The sequence below is a fragment of the Cygnus olor genome, chromosome 2, assembly GCF_009769625.2.
Source record: "Cygnus olor isolate bCygOlo1 chromosome 2, bCygOlo1.pri.v2, whole genome shotgun sequence".
NCBI lineage: Eukaryota > Metazoa > Chordata > Aves > Anseriformes > Anatidae > Cygnus > Cygnus olor.
In genome coordinates this window covers 112,227,629-112,241,525 of record NC_049170.1, presented here as the reverse complement: position 1 = coordinate 112,241,525, position 13,897 = coordinate 112,227,629, and the positions used below count along the sequence as shown (strand labels likewise).

General features: G+C 38.2%; 1 protein-coding gene across 33 annotated transcripts in view; it reads left to right on the top strand.

The window, feature by feature from the left end:
* Positions 1-13,897, top strand: part of ZNF521 (zinc finger protein 521) — a 231,881-nt gene that overhangs the window by 101,958 nt on the left and 116,026 nt on the right. For 20 of the 33 annotated variants that reach the window (XM_040550204.1, XM_040550195.1, XM_040550209.1 and 17 more), the window contains one exon: positions 11,202-11,286. In XM_040550204.1, coding sequence (XP_040406138.1) covers positions 11,202-11,286 — 85 coding nt within the window. Of the gene's footprint in view, positions 1-241; positions 1,111-11,201; positions 11,287-13,897 lie in introns of those variants that run through there. The other 13 variants (XR_005817824.1, XR_005817825.1, XR_005817827.1 and 10 more) reach the window with 1 other exon arrangement.

Genomic DNA, 13,897 nt, shown 5'->3' with positions numbered 1-13,897 from the left:
TATCAGAGTCCTCTGCATTTAACAAGGATGGTGTTATTTATTATCCTGTTGCTGTAAAGCCTAACAAAGTTAATCAGCAAATTTCCCGCCTTCTCACACTCACCAGCCTGTGAAAGGAGCCCCTTACGTTGGCTGGGGGCTGCTGAACAGAAGCAAGAGGGAAAATGGTAGTGAGTTTTTTAGTTTCTTGTCTACTGATCATTAAGATCTAATACTGTTTGTCTGTCTTGTTATTTGTCAGATGCTTCAGTTGGGGAATTTAGACCTTCTTCACACCTGTGGAAAACTTTGCATCAGAGGAAGAAAGGATGATGTGTTCTTTGAACTTTACAAGAGCCCCAAGCCAAGATTTCCATTCAACGAGGTGGGGGGAGGAGAAAAAAATCTCCTTGAAGAAAGGCAGAAGAACAGGAGAGGGACACAAAACTGGATGAAGACATTAAGCAACTCTAGGGTGGGCAAATGTAGATTCAGCAAAGGTTTATGAGACAAAACGTCCTGAGATGTGTTCTTCAACAGGTCAGCTGGCCAACTGACCAGGGTAACATGCAACAGTTTCCCTTCCACACAGCCCCTGTGGAAAATCAGAATAGTGATGAGTATTTGTACTCTGACTTCAGAATCATCTAGAAACAGCAAGATTTTTCTCCTGTTTTTCTAGCCTGATTAACTTTGGGAACAAGACATGATAAATCATGGTATGTCTTTTTGTTTCTTTGCATACCTCTAGGGAATTCTCTCTTCTCCCTCTAACTTTTGAATTATTCTTGCCCAGTTTCAACTGAAATTTTATAGTTAGGCAGGAATATTAAAACCTATAAGGTTTTTAAAATTTTGGGAAGAGAGGTGACCCACCAGATCATAGAGTCTAGACAGGAAAGAAGCCCTTTAGAGATCCAAACCAGGAAGATGGCTTTAACTGAAGTTCATACCTGTTTTTTATGCAAAAGTCAATCAGTCACAAGAAGTGAAGCTGTAAGAAACCATGATCTGCTCTTTGTGGTGCTCAAAGAATAACTTCTTAATTGAGTGTAAATGTTTTTGAGTTTTTGTTTGTTTGTTTGTTTGTTTGTTTTTTTAACCACTGCTCAATAAAGCTGTTTTATGTAATGTGTATATTATTTGTCTCACACAACAAACATAACACCCAAATTTGTCACTCTGTCATCAAGAACATAAAATGGGCTAACCGTTAATTTAAAATGAATGTGTATCCCCAGTACTGCTTGTTCCATAAAGTTGTGCAAAATGAACATAAATGAACTACCTGATAGGTGACATCTTGTAGAGTCCGCTTGTTTGACCTCATATAGCTCTGTGATGACTGGTAATTTATCTTATGCCTGATTGTTCAAAACCTTTGGGTACTTTTTTTCTCCTACCACTCCCATCTTCCATTTATTCCATTTACTGCATTGTTTTACAAATTTCTGTATAAAATACAACTGTAGATATGACAGCAGACGTGTGTCCCACTAACATCAGCCCTTGCTATGGGGCATATCAGGATAAGAGTCAGTGGGCACAAAGCGAAACACAGGAGGTTCCATCTGAACATCCAAAAACACTTGTTCACTATGAGGGTGACTGAGCACTGTCACAAGTTACCCAGAAGAGGTTTTAGAGTCTCCCTCCTTGGATATATTCCAAAGTTGTCTGGACATGGTCCTGGGCAAATGTATCTAGGTGCCCTTGATTGATCACGGGGGTTGGACAAAATGACTTCCAGAGGTCCCATGCAACCTTAACCACTCTTTGATTCTGTGATTTCCACTATCCTTTTGGCCTGACTACCAGGTGCACATTGATGTTATCTTGTTATCCCTTGGTGGTTAAACCTTTGTTGCTAGAATAGGCTTCATAAGACAGGGAATGAAAGAGTGGGGCATCTCAGTACAGTCCTGCCAGTAACAATGGGTGAATCTGGGGAAAAAAGCAGCAGCCTACAGTTTTTATTGGAGACCTAAATTCCTCAAGATGAAAGCCTCACATGCATTCATTGATCATTCTTCATGCCTGTGAAATGCCTCCAAAGAGTCACTTAAAAATATAGCCACTTACAGATGCAGCCATTTAAAAGTTGCTTGTTGCTTGTGTACTCAAAAACGAGGTGGAAGGTAGGAAAGAAGGGGACTATTTTTCCACTCTGGTTATGCTTCCAAAATGTTGGTATCCTGTGTGGGAAGGACTTCCTCTATTTCTTGCCTGTTATCCAGATTCAACATTCTGTGCTAAAAGGCACACCTAATGGCTTTTCAGAGCTGGAAGGTCACCTCTTCCCATCTACATTTTCCAAGAGGAAACGGGGTGGTTCACTAACAGTCTGATCTGAGACTCCAACCTTCCAGATATCCTTTTTTAACCTGTGTTTCCACTACAACAGTCCTCTTTTGGTTTCTGTTCTGAAGGCTGAAGTAAGTTCAGTGCCAAACTCTAGGAACATGGCTGTCTGCACATGTGAATCTCGCAACTGTCGCTGACTGACCTGCAGTTGATCCTGTCTTGCTGCTTGGTGCTTCTTTCAGAGAATGTCTGCAACGCCTAACGATTTTCCTGAACTCTCTCTCTTAACCATAGCTCTTCAGCTTTCTTATCTGGTTGTCCATGTAATGGTGGTTAACATCCTACAAACCTAGAAATATAACTTTCTGCTTCTGAAACAAATTCTGTGATCTTTCTCTGATGGGAAATGGTAGATTGAAGGCTATAGAAAAAACAAGTGAAATTATTACAGGATGTACCTAAGAGAAACTGCTGAAATTTTAAGCAGCAGTGTGAAAATACAAGATTATGAAATGGTACAGAGGGAATTTTTGGAGGTTTCCGTAATTCCCTTAGAGGAGAGCAAGAAAAACTGCTAGACACAAATCACTGTGGGTAGTGATGAAGACTGGCTCAGTGGCATGCTTGTTTTGCTGGTACACCACTTCCTTGGGCAGCTGTGCTGCTCCAGCAGAGGTTTTCCAACTGGGCATGCAGTCAAGCATCATTGCAATGTCAGCAGCTGTGTGCCCGCTCAGATGCTACCAGTATATTTGCTAACATTGATGTGGCCTAACAGTATCCACACAGGGTGGTACTATAATTACAGCAGTATGATTGTGGAATTCTCTTCATGGCATATTTTGTAGTGTAGGCGAGCCTTTGTAAAACCCCAGTCTTGCCAGTGTTATATGAAGCCTTCATTTGTGCAGTCTCATCCACTTGCACAAGTGCAGAGCTAATTGCATGAGAGGGATCTAAGGGGTTTAATCCTTCTCCTGATATTTCAATGAAAATTAATTTCTTATATATTATGTATGAGTAATATATTTCTGTTTGTACATTAATATTAATCTTGCATATTTTTTAGCACAACTGTTCTGTAGGACTGAATTATCCTGGTAAGTAGTAGCCCAGATTTCTTCAGGAATAAAGGTTGAATTGAAAGTGGACAAGAAAGGGCAGAAAAAGTGTCTTGAGTCACACTTTAGAAAGTGAAATTAATCAGCATTAATTTTCCATAGTGTGGGAGAAAAGTGTTTTTAGTGTTCAGATTAACTAAACAAAATGAGGTGTATAAAAAGCCCCCAGTTTTGCCTTTCTGTTAAAACCCAGAGAGCTTTTGCAAAATTTGTGATGGTGAAAAGAGACAAAAGAGTATTCTCTTGTGCGTACTTGCAAACTATTAATTTTATTGGGCTACATCTGTTGCTGATTGTTGGTGAAGAAAGTAGTGGCTTTATTGAATGGCAGTCTGTCTCAGTATGTCTTTTAAAACAAAGGAAAAGAAAGAAGAGACGGGGGAAAAAAAAATCTATCAACTTACTCAGAATATCAGCCTTTTGCATCTCAACCTGCCAAGTCATGCTCTACTGCCTGTGCTTTGATGCCACATCATCTGAAAAATTATCAGCACAGTCTCAGTTGTAGTGTCTCCTTAACGTCCGTAGCCACATAGCTGCTCTGAGACTGAGATGCTGAATGTTAGGATGCCTGTTGGTGGGTTTGCAGCTCTCTGGCTTAAGAATGCCTCATCTTAGCAGCCTTCTTTAAGTGCAGTGTAAGGAGACAGAAAGAGTTAGGGATGCTGTAGGGATACTCAGTTGTTGACATGGTAAGCTCCAGATTCCTGAGCAATGCTTAGCACATACACTTGCAGTGTTTATAGGCCCAGCTTCACCCAGGCTCAGGCCCTAAGGTAGAAAGTCATAAAGCATATTAGTTTTTCAGATCCCACATTAAATTCACAGAGCTTACAACTCTTTGTACTCATAAACAATGTAAACCTGATCTGAAGTAATTAAAAATATATATATACACAGCCCATACTGCTGGGTTTTAGAGTCCCTTTTCTGACTTCATCACTTCAGTACTGAGTTTCAAAGACCTAGAGAGACTTGTAGGATTAGAGATCTTGAAGGGGAGAGATGAGATTTTTTAAAAGTTGCAGATGTGGTTCTTTCTGTGTGGGGTGTGAGACACTGCAAGGTAATGCACTTCATCAGCTAGAGGAAGGAAAGGTGTGTAACTAAGAGACATTGAAGACTGACATGATTATATGCAGCATCCAGAATGCAAAGGTGAAAGACAGAAGAGCAGACTGTAAGATTTCAAGCAGGCTGGAGAAGGAAGGACTGCTAGAACAAGCATTTGTATTTCTGCTTGAATGCACTTTGTGTATTAAAGAACTAAAGAACCATAGTGAAGGATATTAGAAAAGAAAATAACATTTTTCTCCATTTTTCATTTTGTTTTTCATATGGGATTGTCTTCTATCTCCAGACGTGCACTCAGACCCCACAATACTTAAGATCCTGCTAAACAAAAGCAGAACAGAAAAATCTTCATAAAATCCTAAAAACACATCTTTTTAATGACAATCAGGAAATACTACTTAAAGGGTGTTCTATTTGCAATGAGAAGAGTTAGCAATTAGTCAGTTCAGAAAAAATGCAAGCTGACAGTGCCCCATAAGCAAGATAAATAGCTAACTATGCAGTGAAACTGTCTAACATATGCTTAGTTCTTTTAGAGCTTAAGGTTGACAAAATAAGCATCCAGGAAGATAGAAAAGAAATCCTCAATTAAGGTACTGTCAAAAATAATCTGAGCTATGATGAAAAATGGCTAAATGGACAAATAGGCTGGGACCATGGATGCTCTTGTGCCTCATGCAGGGCCGAGCACACTGCTAACGCTTAATGAAATAATAATGTAAAAAATCAGCTGGCAGCATCAGGAGTTAGCACTGGCAAGTTGATGTAGTTAGTGTTCAAGTTATAACTTGCTTTTGCATATGATTTGTTGGGAGCACAAACATGGAAACTATTCACTTTCTCTCATCAGGTTATTTTTCTGTTGGTTTAACAGATTGAATTAACTCCACCCTGGATTTATTGTGAGGGAACCAGCGAGTGAATGGTTGGTCTAGGAGGGGGGAATGGGAGGTGTGGATGATGTTCTAGGGATGTGGGAGGTGTGCTTTTGGCAGCAGCAGGTTGGCTCGGCTGTGTCACTGATCCATACCCTTGGTCTGTGCTGAAACTATGTGGAAAAAGCCTTGAAAATCCCCTTTACTGGTGTAACAAGGGAAACATAGTTGTAAATGGGAGGCTATTGTTAGGAGAACAAGTACGTCAGAGCAATTTTCAGTAGTGGAGACTATTGCATGCAAAAGAGGTTCAAAAGGACTATGGGATAAATTAGGGATGCCTGCAAGTTTGTATGCAAAAGAGGGAATGTAGACATGGTGTATTAGAAACTATAAGACATATTTTTGGTTACTTCATATAGGGAATAATTCTTCAGTTAGAAGAGGTATATAGGAGATCTAGAAATGGAATATCTAATGAAGGAAAACAATATTGTTGAAAAATGCTTGTAGCATATCCTCCCCGTGGGGAAGAATGAATAGGAATTAGGTGTAATATAATGGAATACAGTGTACAAAAATTGACATAGAAACACAGAAAGGTATCCATCCCCAAATTCTCAGAGAAAGTAGCTGAAGATAAAAGGAGACACTAAGCAGATAAATTTGCAGACTTTTAGAAGAAATATCAACAGCTTGGGAAAAGGCTACTAAACAGACATTTAACAGGGGATATAAGGATTATGCATGAAATTACATGTTTGTGAGCTTGATTTAAACAGTGAGGAACATGAGAGAAAGGCTAATCAACGACATGATAGAGGAACACTTAAAAATTTTGGATTTAATGAAGGATGGATGGCAAAGATTCATGAAGGGAGGATCATGCCTGAAATTTTGATAAAGAGTATTTTGAGAGAGTAGCTACAAGTACTGACAGGGAAGTCTATGAACATGATCTACCAGGATTTTAGCAAAGCTTTTAAAAAGCATAGCACAAAAGACTATCTGTTGGGTGAATATGCATGGTGTAGGGAGAGCTACTTTGATTAAAAAAGAAAAGCAACATTAACCTGGATATGGAAAGCATAGGAGTCTTGTGAATTGAAGCAGTTAAGGTTGGAGGGATGTGAATAATTGAAAGCCTTAAGAATCACTATTTGCACCGATTTTATTGAATTTATGCGGTGTATCAGTAGTCTGGAAGAAAGAAGTATAGTAAGATGATGAAATTCACTGACAGTACAAAACTGGGGAAATGGCAGAACAAAATAGGCAGGTGATAAAATTCTGAATGGCTGAGAAGGATGTGGACCATGGGCAGATAAGTAGCATATGCAGTTCATTCTCAAGTAATATAATGAGGTTAGAAAATAGAAAATAAGAAGGTATGGATAGCTCAGTCACAGGGCACAGAAGGCTACACAAAAGGATCTTCAGAATACTTCTGAACAGAACTGTAAGTCCTTTAGCAGAGTGTTTATTAGTTGTTTTGCTTTGTTTTTAAAAGCAAATTAAATTCCAGATGGAACTGAAGTACCAGTTGAAAGACCATATTCTTGGGCAGCTCATTAAAGCAGCAAAGCCTTGTTTGACATGACATGGACACTATGGACACCTTTATTGTAAGGAAATCCTGAAAACTGCAAAGTGACGAGGATCAGGACAATAATTACAGGTCTAGGTGACATTAATTATTCAAAAGGTTAGAGAGACACATGCATACGCACTGCATGGATTGAAGGCTGATCCAAAGCTCATTAACTGTAGGTACAGAGAAGCTTTGCATGCCTCAAGGCTTCAAATTGGGTCTGAAAACTGGAATGAAAAAGAACAAGAATGCAAGAGTCAATGTGGTTGCCCAGTGCTCTTGTCAGTCCTCTGGTCCAAGCAGTTTTGCTTCTAGGACAATTTTGAATGGTCCCAGGAAAGACTTGGGCCTCGGATTTGCACTCGGCATGCAAGAGACAAGTTGGCACTTGGGTTCCTGACAAGAGGGATTTTATGAAAGATTGTGGGGTTGTTTATTGAAGAGTTGTGCTTATTTTAAGAAAAGGTGAAGTTACAATGATGTAAGAAATAAAAAGAAAATGTTCAAATGCTTTCTTAATCCCATCTGATAATGTATGTGCCATTCTCCTCTGGAACAAGTCTTGGGAAGTTTTGCAGCAAGGCACAGATTAGCACATTATGGCTTCTCCAGATGCTGTACTGGTCCTGCCTGAGTCCATATGGAAATGTGCTGGTCAGGTTCTTCTGCAGCCCCCCGTTGCTGATATGACATTTATAACAAGAAATGCTTGTTGGTTTGTTCTTGTGTTCGGAGGGGAGAATGAGAGTGCTGGTATATTTCTGCCTCTGGCAGGAGGCTGACGGTGTGTCCTCTGGCAAATGCAGCGATGGCAGGTTAGGCTGTAAGTGCTCTGAGCTGTCTACCCTTCATCTTCATGTGGAGCTGATATGCCCTGGGCTGTGAGCTGGAGCAGCAAGGCCCGGGTGCCTGTTCCGTCCTGCTGAGTCCTCCCTTGGTGACTTGGGCAGAGGGGCAGGGAGCTCAGCTGGGGCTCCGTCACTGTGAGCAGCCGCAGCAAGGCCAGGCAAGGACGGCTGTCACAGCCCTGCCTTTCTTTCTGTGGGGAGCCATCCTGTACTGCGAAGGGCTGGAGGCACTCAAGAGACTCGGGTGGCTCCTTCAGTCACAACCCATTTTTTCTTCTGTGCTGTGCTATGCAGACACAGCAAGGCTTCCTGCCTGGCAAGGGAGGTGGAGCTGCCCCCGTGCTCATTTCTGTCTTCTTCCCCCAGGTTTCCCCTTTGTGGGGCCATAGAGTGAGGAGGTGACAGGTCTACCTCTGGCTCATTCTGGTAGGGAGCTCTGAGCAGCCACAAAGCACATCAGGACCCAGGAGCTCCTGTGAGCACTCACGCGTCCTGTCGGTCTGACAAAGCTTGTGAGACTAAGATGTAACTTGCAGTGAAAAAGAACCCCTTTAGCATGTGAAACATATGGAAATAAGTATGTGGTTTTTGTTCAACATGGTGTGAAAATGACTGGGTTTGATCACTTTGAAAATCTAAGAGTAAATGGAATTTACTGAGTTTGCTTTTAAAATCAAAACTTAACCATGCGCAAGTTTAGACACTTTGAGATGACTGTGTCGAGCTAATAAAAGTTGATGTCAACATTTTAGCATATGTTTGGATCACAAAAAAGAACTAGGTCTTGATCAAGCAGCAGTCACAAAAACATTCTTTCCTTCATGATAAAAAGAAAACCTCTGCATGTGATTCTGCAAATACATCAGATCATTTGAAGAGGCTAGCAAGTGCTAGTAAATTATTATTTTTTGTTGTTGTCAAATGAGTTTATTTTTTGGGCATGAGACTTCAAAGAAAACCCCAACCTTTGTATATTCTGTCATCACGTGCATCAGTCACAATTTTGCGGACAAATCTTGACATGAACTCTGCATTACTGTGCTAACAAGAGAAAAGACCAGCCATTAAGTTTATGTTTCTTTGTTTTTGAACAAAGTCACATATCAGAAATAATGCTAGGGGTATGCTAATAAACAATATATAGTGCCAGTCATCAGGGAGTAAGAAATATTTTCTAACTAGTTCTAAAGGGAAACAATGTTTTAAAAAAAGGGAGAGTGATTGTTATTTATGCAATATTGTTGTTCTATATGTCAGCATCAAAAAGCATCTTGTAAAAAGCTTAGTATAATAAATCTTTGATCGTGACTGTCATTATTTAGAGGTCTTTGATAGATCTAGATGTAGTGCAGTAAGGTTAAATTTACCAGCAAGTAATAGGAAGACCTTAGACTGCATCTGAAAGTCTATCAATGTTACCAGTATGTGCACACCAGAAGAAGGGGAAAAGCATTGTATTTTTTAAAACAGCAGGCTTTATGAATTGTAACTGCAAAGCTAAGTCAAAGCAGATTTGTTTTCTGGGTGCCCATTGATTTTATTTGTCTACATAAGGATTTAACTTGGTTACATTTCAGAAAACTGAAGTCTCTTTAAATGAAAAACAGCAAAAAAGGCTTATGATTGTTTCCACCAAGAAGCAACATAACACATTTTGTTATTGTCATGAAGAAAATTAAAATAGCCTCTGTGTATGAGAAGCAATAGGAGATTTGTAAAGTAGAGCCCACAGGAACACTTAATTTCAGAGCTGACTTTGATTAGTCACTAATTTTACAGTTAACTTGGTAAGAAAAAATGACATGTTGAAAAAGTCTTTATATTCCTTCCTAAGGGCTTGTAGTAGAAAGATGCATAATGGATGGACACTTTATCTATATGGGACAGGGCATCTAATTTTAGACACTGATAACAAATCCAGCAAGTCTTTAATAATTCTTAGAGTCAGGAAAAAAAATACACAACACCTTTTTAAAAAGTATGATAATACCAACTATATAACATTCTTCAAAAGTTAAAAATATACAAAACAAGCTCTATTTTTTATGCACATTATCCAGTGAATCTTACTTCTTCCTCCAACTAACGTATATGAAATCTGTGATATACTACATCTGTGCCAGCTTTTGGTAACTTTATGTTCTTTAAAAAATATGTTTTTCTTTTTATTTTTTTCCTTTTTTTTTTCTTTTTGATAGTGTAGGCAAGGTGTCTGTGACTGTAAGAAAGATGCATGTCTCCTGAATTGCTAGCTTATGTGGCATTTCAAGACTTACTTCGCCTTCACTGATTCTTCAAAACAACAGTTGAGCTCTCCAGGACTGTTACCTTAGGACTTCGGCCCTTGATGCTACAATTATACACTTGAATAATTTTATGAATCTTGCTTGTCTCATTAGATGCCTAGAAAATTGTGGATTTGAAGTCTTAGGATGAAAAAGCAAAATCTTACTTTTGAGTATATTCTTAGTCTTCGCTTTTAAAGCATTGTTTTCTGATATGAAATCTCTGGCCAATTTAGGTCAAGAAAACAATAAGAGAAAATAAAATCATGTTTCTAGGATGTTACTGTCTTAATCTGTAACATCTTGGACAAGTAATACACCTTGTAGAAAACTGAAATAGCAGATCTATTTTGAAAGACACCAAGGCACAAGTAAAAGACTTTTCCTGTGCACCAAAGAGAGCAGGGTAACACATTTCCTTGTTCATAATGAAATTTTATCTATATACACTGTGATTTTTAAGTAAGTCAGGCCCCATCTAATGTGGCCGGAAGGGTTGCTCTCTGGCTGTTTTCCAGCTAGCCTTCCTAGTTTTCGTACCGATAGGTATTGAAGCTACTGCCTGAATACAGTAACCACATGTCCACCCTAACGAGGACTTTTCCCTCCTTGAATGATGGCAATATGATGGACCATTTAAAATGTATGTGCAGAGGAGATTCTGCAGCCCGACTAAGACTGAGGGGAAAGCAGATTTCTGATCTCTGTGTTCTGTTCCTGGCTTTACTCTAGTTCTGTAGTGGGCTTAATCCATTGGTATAAAAGGATATATGAAGGATTCATATTTATTTCAGTGTTATTTGGATCACATCTCTCATATCCTCATCACATTTTGCTTTCCATGAGTATGACAATGGTGTTTTAGCAGTACTGATCTTTCCATGGAGTTGGAAAACTGAAAAAGGAAAAAATAAAAAGAAAACAATTCCTACAGAGTTTCAGGAAACTCAGATAAAAGGTGCTACAGAACTGCAGAGTATTATTATTTAATATTAATAATTAAGCCTTAATGAAAACACTGCTGGGGAGCTTTAAATGACCACTTTAAACTCAGCATTTTGAGTTGTAATGAAATGGTTCCAACTGCATGTTTCAGTAAATTTTATCTACCCTTGTTTCTTTAGAAGAAGACCTACCAGTGCATCAAATGTCAGATGGTTTTCTACAATGAATGGGATATCCAGGTTCATGTTGCAAACCACATGATTGGTAAGTGAAGCACTAAAACTTCTCAAAGCCAGATAGCCATTTCTCTTACTCATGATCATCATTGCCTCTAAAATTAAACAGAGTTAAGGAGAAATTAATTGTGCATCCATCAATGATTAACCTAGGCATGATTGATTTTTTTATTCATATTATTAGACTTGATAAAGCATTAGCATATTTTATTTTCTGCAAGGGCTAGTTTAGACTTCTGCAGAGAATTATATATCCACTGCCAGTCAAAACACAGGTGATTAGCAAATTAAACTTCTAATCATTTTTGCATTATTGAAAACAAACTAACAGGAATGGTTAATGAACTGGATGTTAGCTTTCCATAGAGTTTTAGACAGGTTTTAATTTCAGAAGTTATTATGGTAATGACACTACTGTGTACTTCTCAAGCACCTTGGTACCAAAATCAAAACTGGTGAGTTTTTGTCATTAGGAAACATAAATAATTCAAATGGCCATAAAATAGTATTGTTTGTTGTGTTTGAGCAGTCTGGAAAAAATCCTGAGTGTATCTGCATACAATTAAATACTGTCAATTATCTGAAAAAGTAAGGAATTGTAGTATTCAATAATGGAATGTGCTCTTTAAGGTACAAACATTTTTAAAAAAAATCCTTTAGGATTCCTGATTCAAGCCTGGCTTGATGTTTACAAGGCTGTTACAGTTGTAAATTGGAATAAAACAAAAGCTGCTTTTTCTTTGATATTCATATTTTCCTATTATTTGCTTATTCCCCTAGGATTACCCATAATGTTTTCAATTTGGTAACCACTCAGTAATAGCACTAAGAGTTCTATCAGCCAATTAAATTTATCAAGCACATCATTTGCCCGCTAATAAGATAACATTGCCAGGGTTATCTTGTTTTGTTTTTAGCCTCTTTTCCAAATTTCATATTTCAGGACACAGATGGATACAACTGATTTTATACTCCTACTTCCTTTATGCTGTTTTTCTTGCTGTAATAATAAAAAAGCATGCAAAACAGAGATCAAGCTATATGGTGTAGAAGCCAGTAACTACATATCAAACAGAAGAGAATTTATTGTTGTGTTGGTTTGTTGTTGTTGTTGTTGTGTTGTTGGTTTTTTTTTTTCATTTTATATCTTAAAAATACTTAGCTTGATGCTATTTATCTCTTTTTACAAGATAATTTAAAGATTTCTTCCATGAGTGCTTGTAACTTGGCTTCACTATAAAAGAAAGTTACGTGCCACAGCCTAATAGCCCATTTTTTCTTGGTACATTATTAATAAGTCTTAATGTATTTAAAGCATGAACATTTCATATGCATTTCAGAAAAATGAATAAACACGAGTGGCAGTTTTGTAAAGGAGCAAAATAATTTTCCTGTTGGATTAAGCCTCAGTTTTGATATTTCGTGTCTTTGGAAAAGAAATAATCTGAGCTGTTTCACAGTATTCAATATGGGTCAGTAACGTGGAATTATGTAGGTTGCTACCAACAACAGAACTCACCATATCTGTTGTTTTCTTTGAATCCAGTGTATGACATGTCCTTTACTGTAACGTGTAGTGATACTGAAACATCACAGGGAACACAGACACTGTGGGTAAGGGGTGATGCTGGAATGTCAGAGTGGTGTGTCTGCTTGCCACCTACCTGCCGTGTGCCTTGCATTTTCAGACTAGGGCCCTTCTTTTTTCATGAAATTTCTCAGATTTTCTTTTTCATTTTTTTTTCTTTCTATTTTCTGGATGAGATTTAGTAAAGGGTCAGAATAGGAGGAGAGAAAGGAAGTGAGAGTAAGTAAAGCAGGACAAATCCAGTTAGTTAGCTTCAGCCTGCAGATCTGAAATGACAAAGATTTTCTTAAACCGAGCAATTAACTGCCTATGTGTTATTTCTAAAAGCTGGGGGAGGCTGGATGAGGAAGAGAATCTTTAAAAATATATATTTAATTGTTTTTGTCTGTGTTGTATCTAATCATGCATGATATTGCTTCATGACATAACCATAGTGATACAGATTTAAATGTGCTTAAAATAAAACCTTGCCAGTGAAATAAAGAAGGAGCTTGCAAAACATGCAGGGAGATTTGCTGGTCATGCTTGCGGTAATCTGTGTTCAGTGGAAGATTCTTATCTGCACTGCCAGACTTAACAGTGCAGCTCCTAATGATGTAGCCCTGATTAAGCAAACGCAAGGGGATTTTGTGTTGGGGTGGAGTGAAAGGAATATCAGTGTTCCTGAGAGTTTTGAATGTGACCTCAGAATTGAAACACAGGGAAAAATAATTTCTGATCTCCAATTCTTTTAGTCTTCTCACCACTAATTGGATTTTTCCTTAGCTATCTTTCTAATTTCACTACCCCACACCCCTCCTTTAATTTATATCGTTGTTCACAGGCCTTTCTCCAAGACCATATTCTGTCTAGAGAGAAAGGTTCAAGAGTTGACATGAAGCTATTTAAAGGTGGCCTTAGTTTATGTGTGTGTGTTAGGTAGGCTTATAGTATCCATATATAATATAGAAAACATGTATACAGACATGTTATGTATGTTATATATACATGTTATATATAAATATGTTGTACATGTTATGTATATATAATACATAACCCATACATATACCCA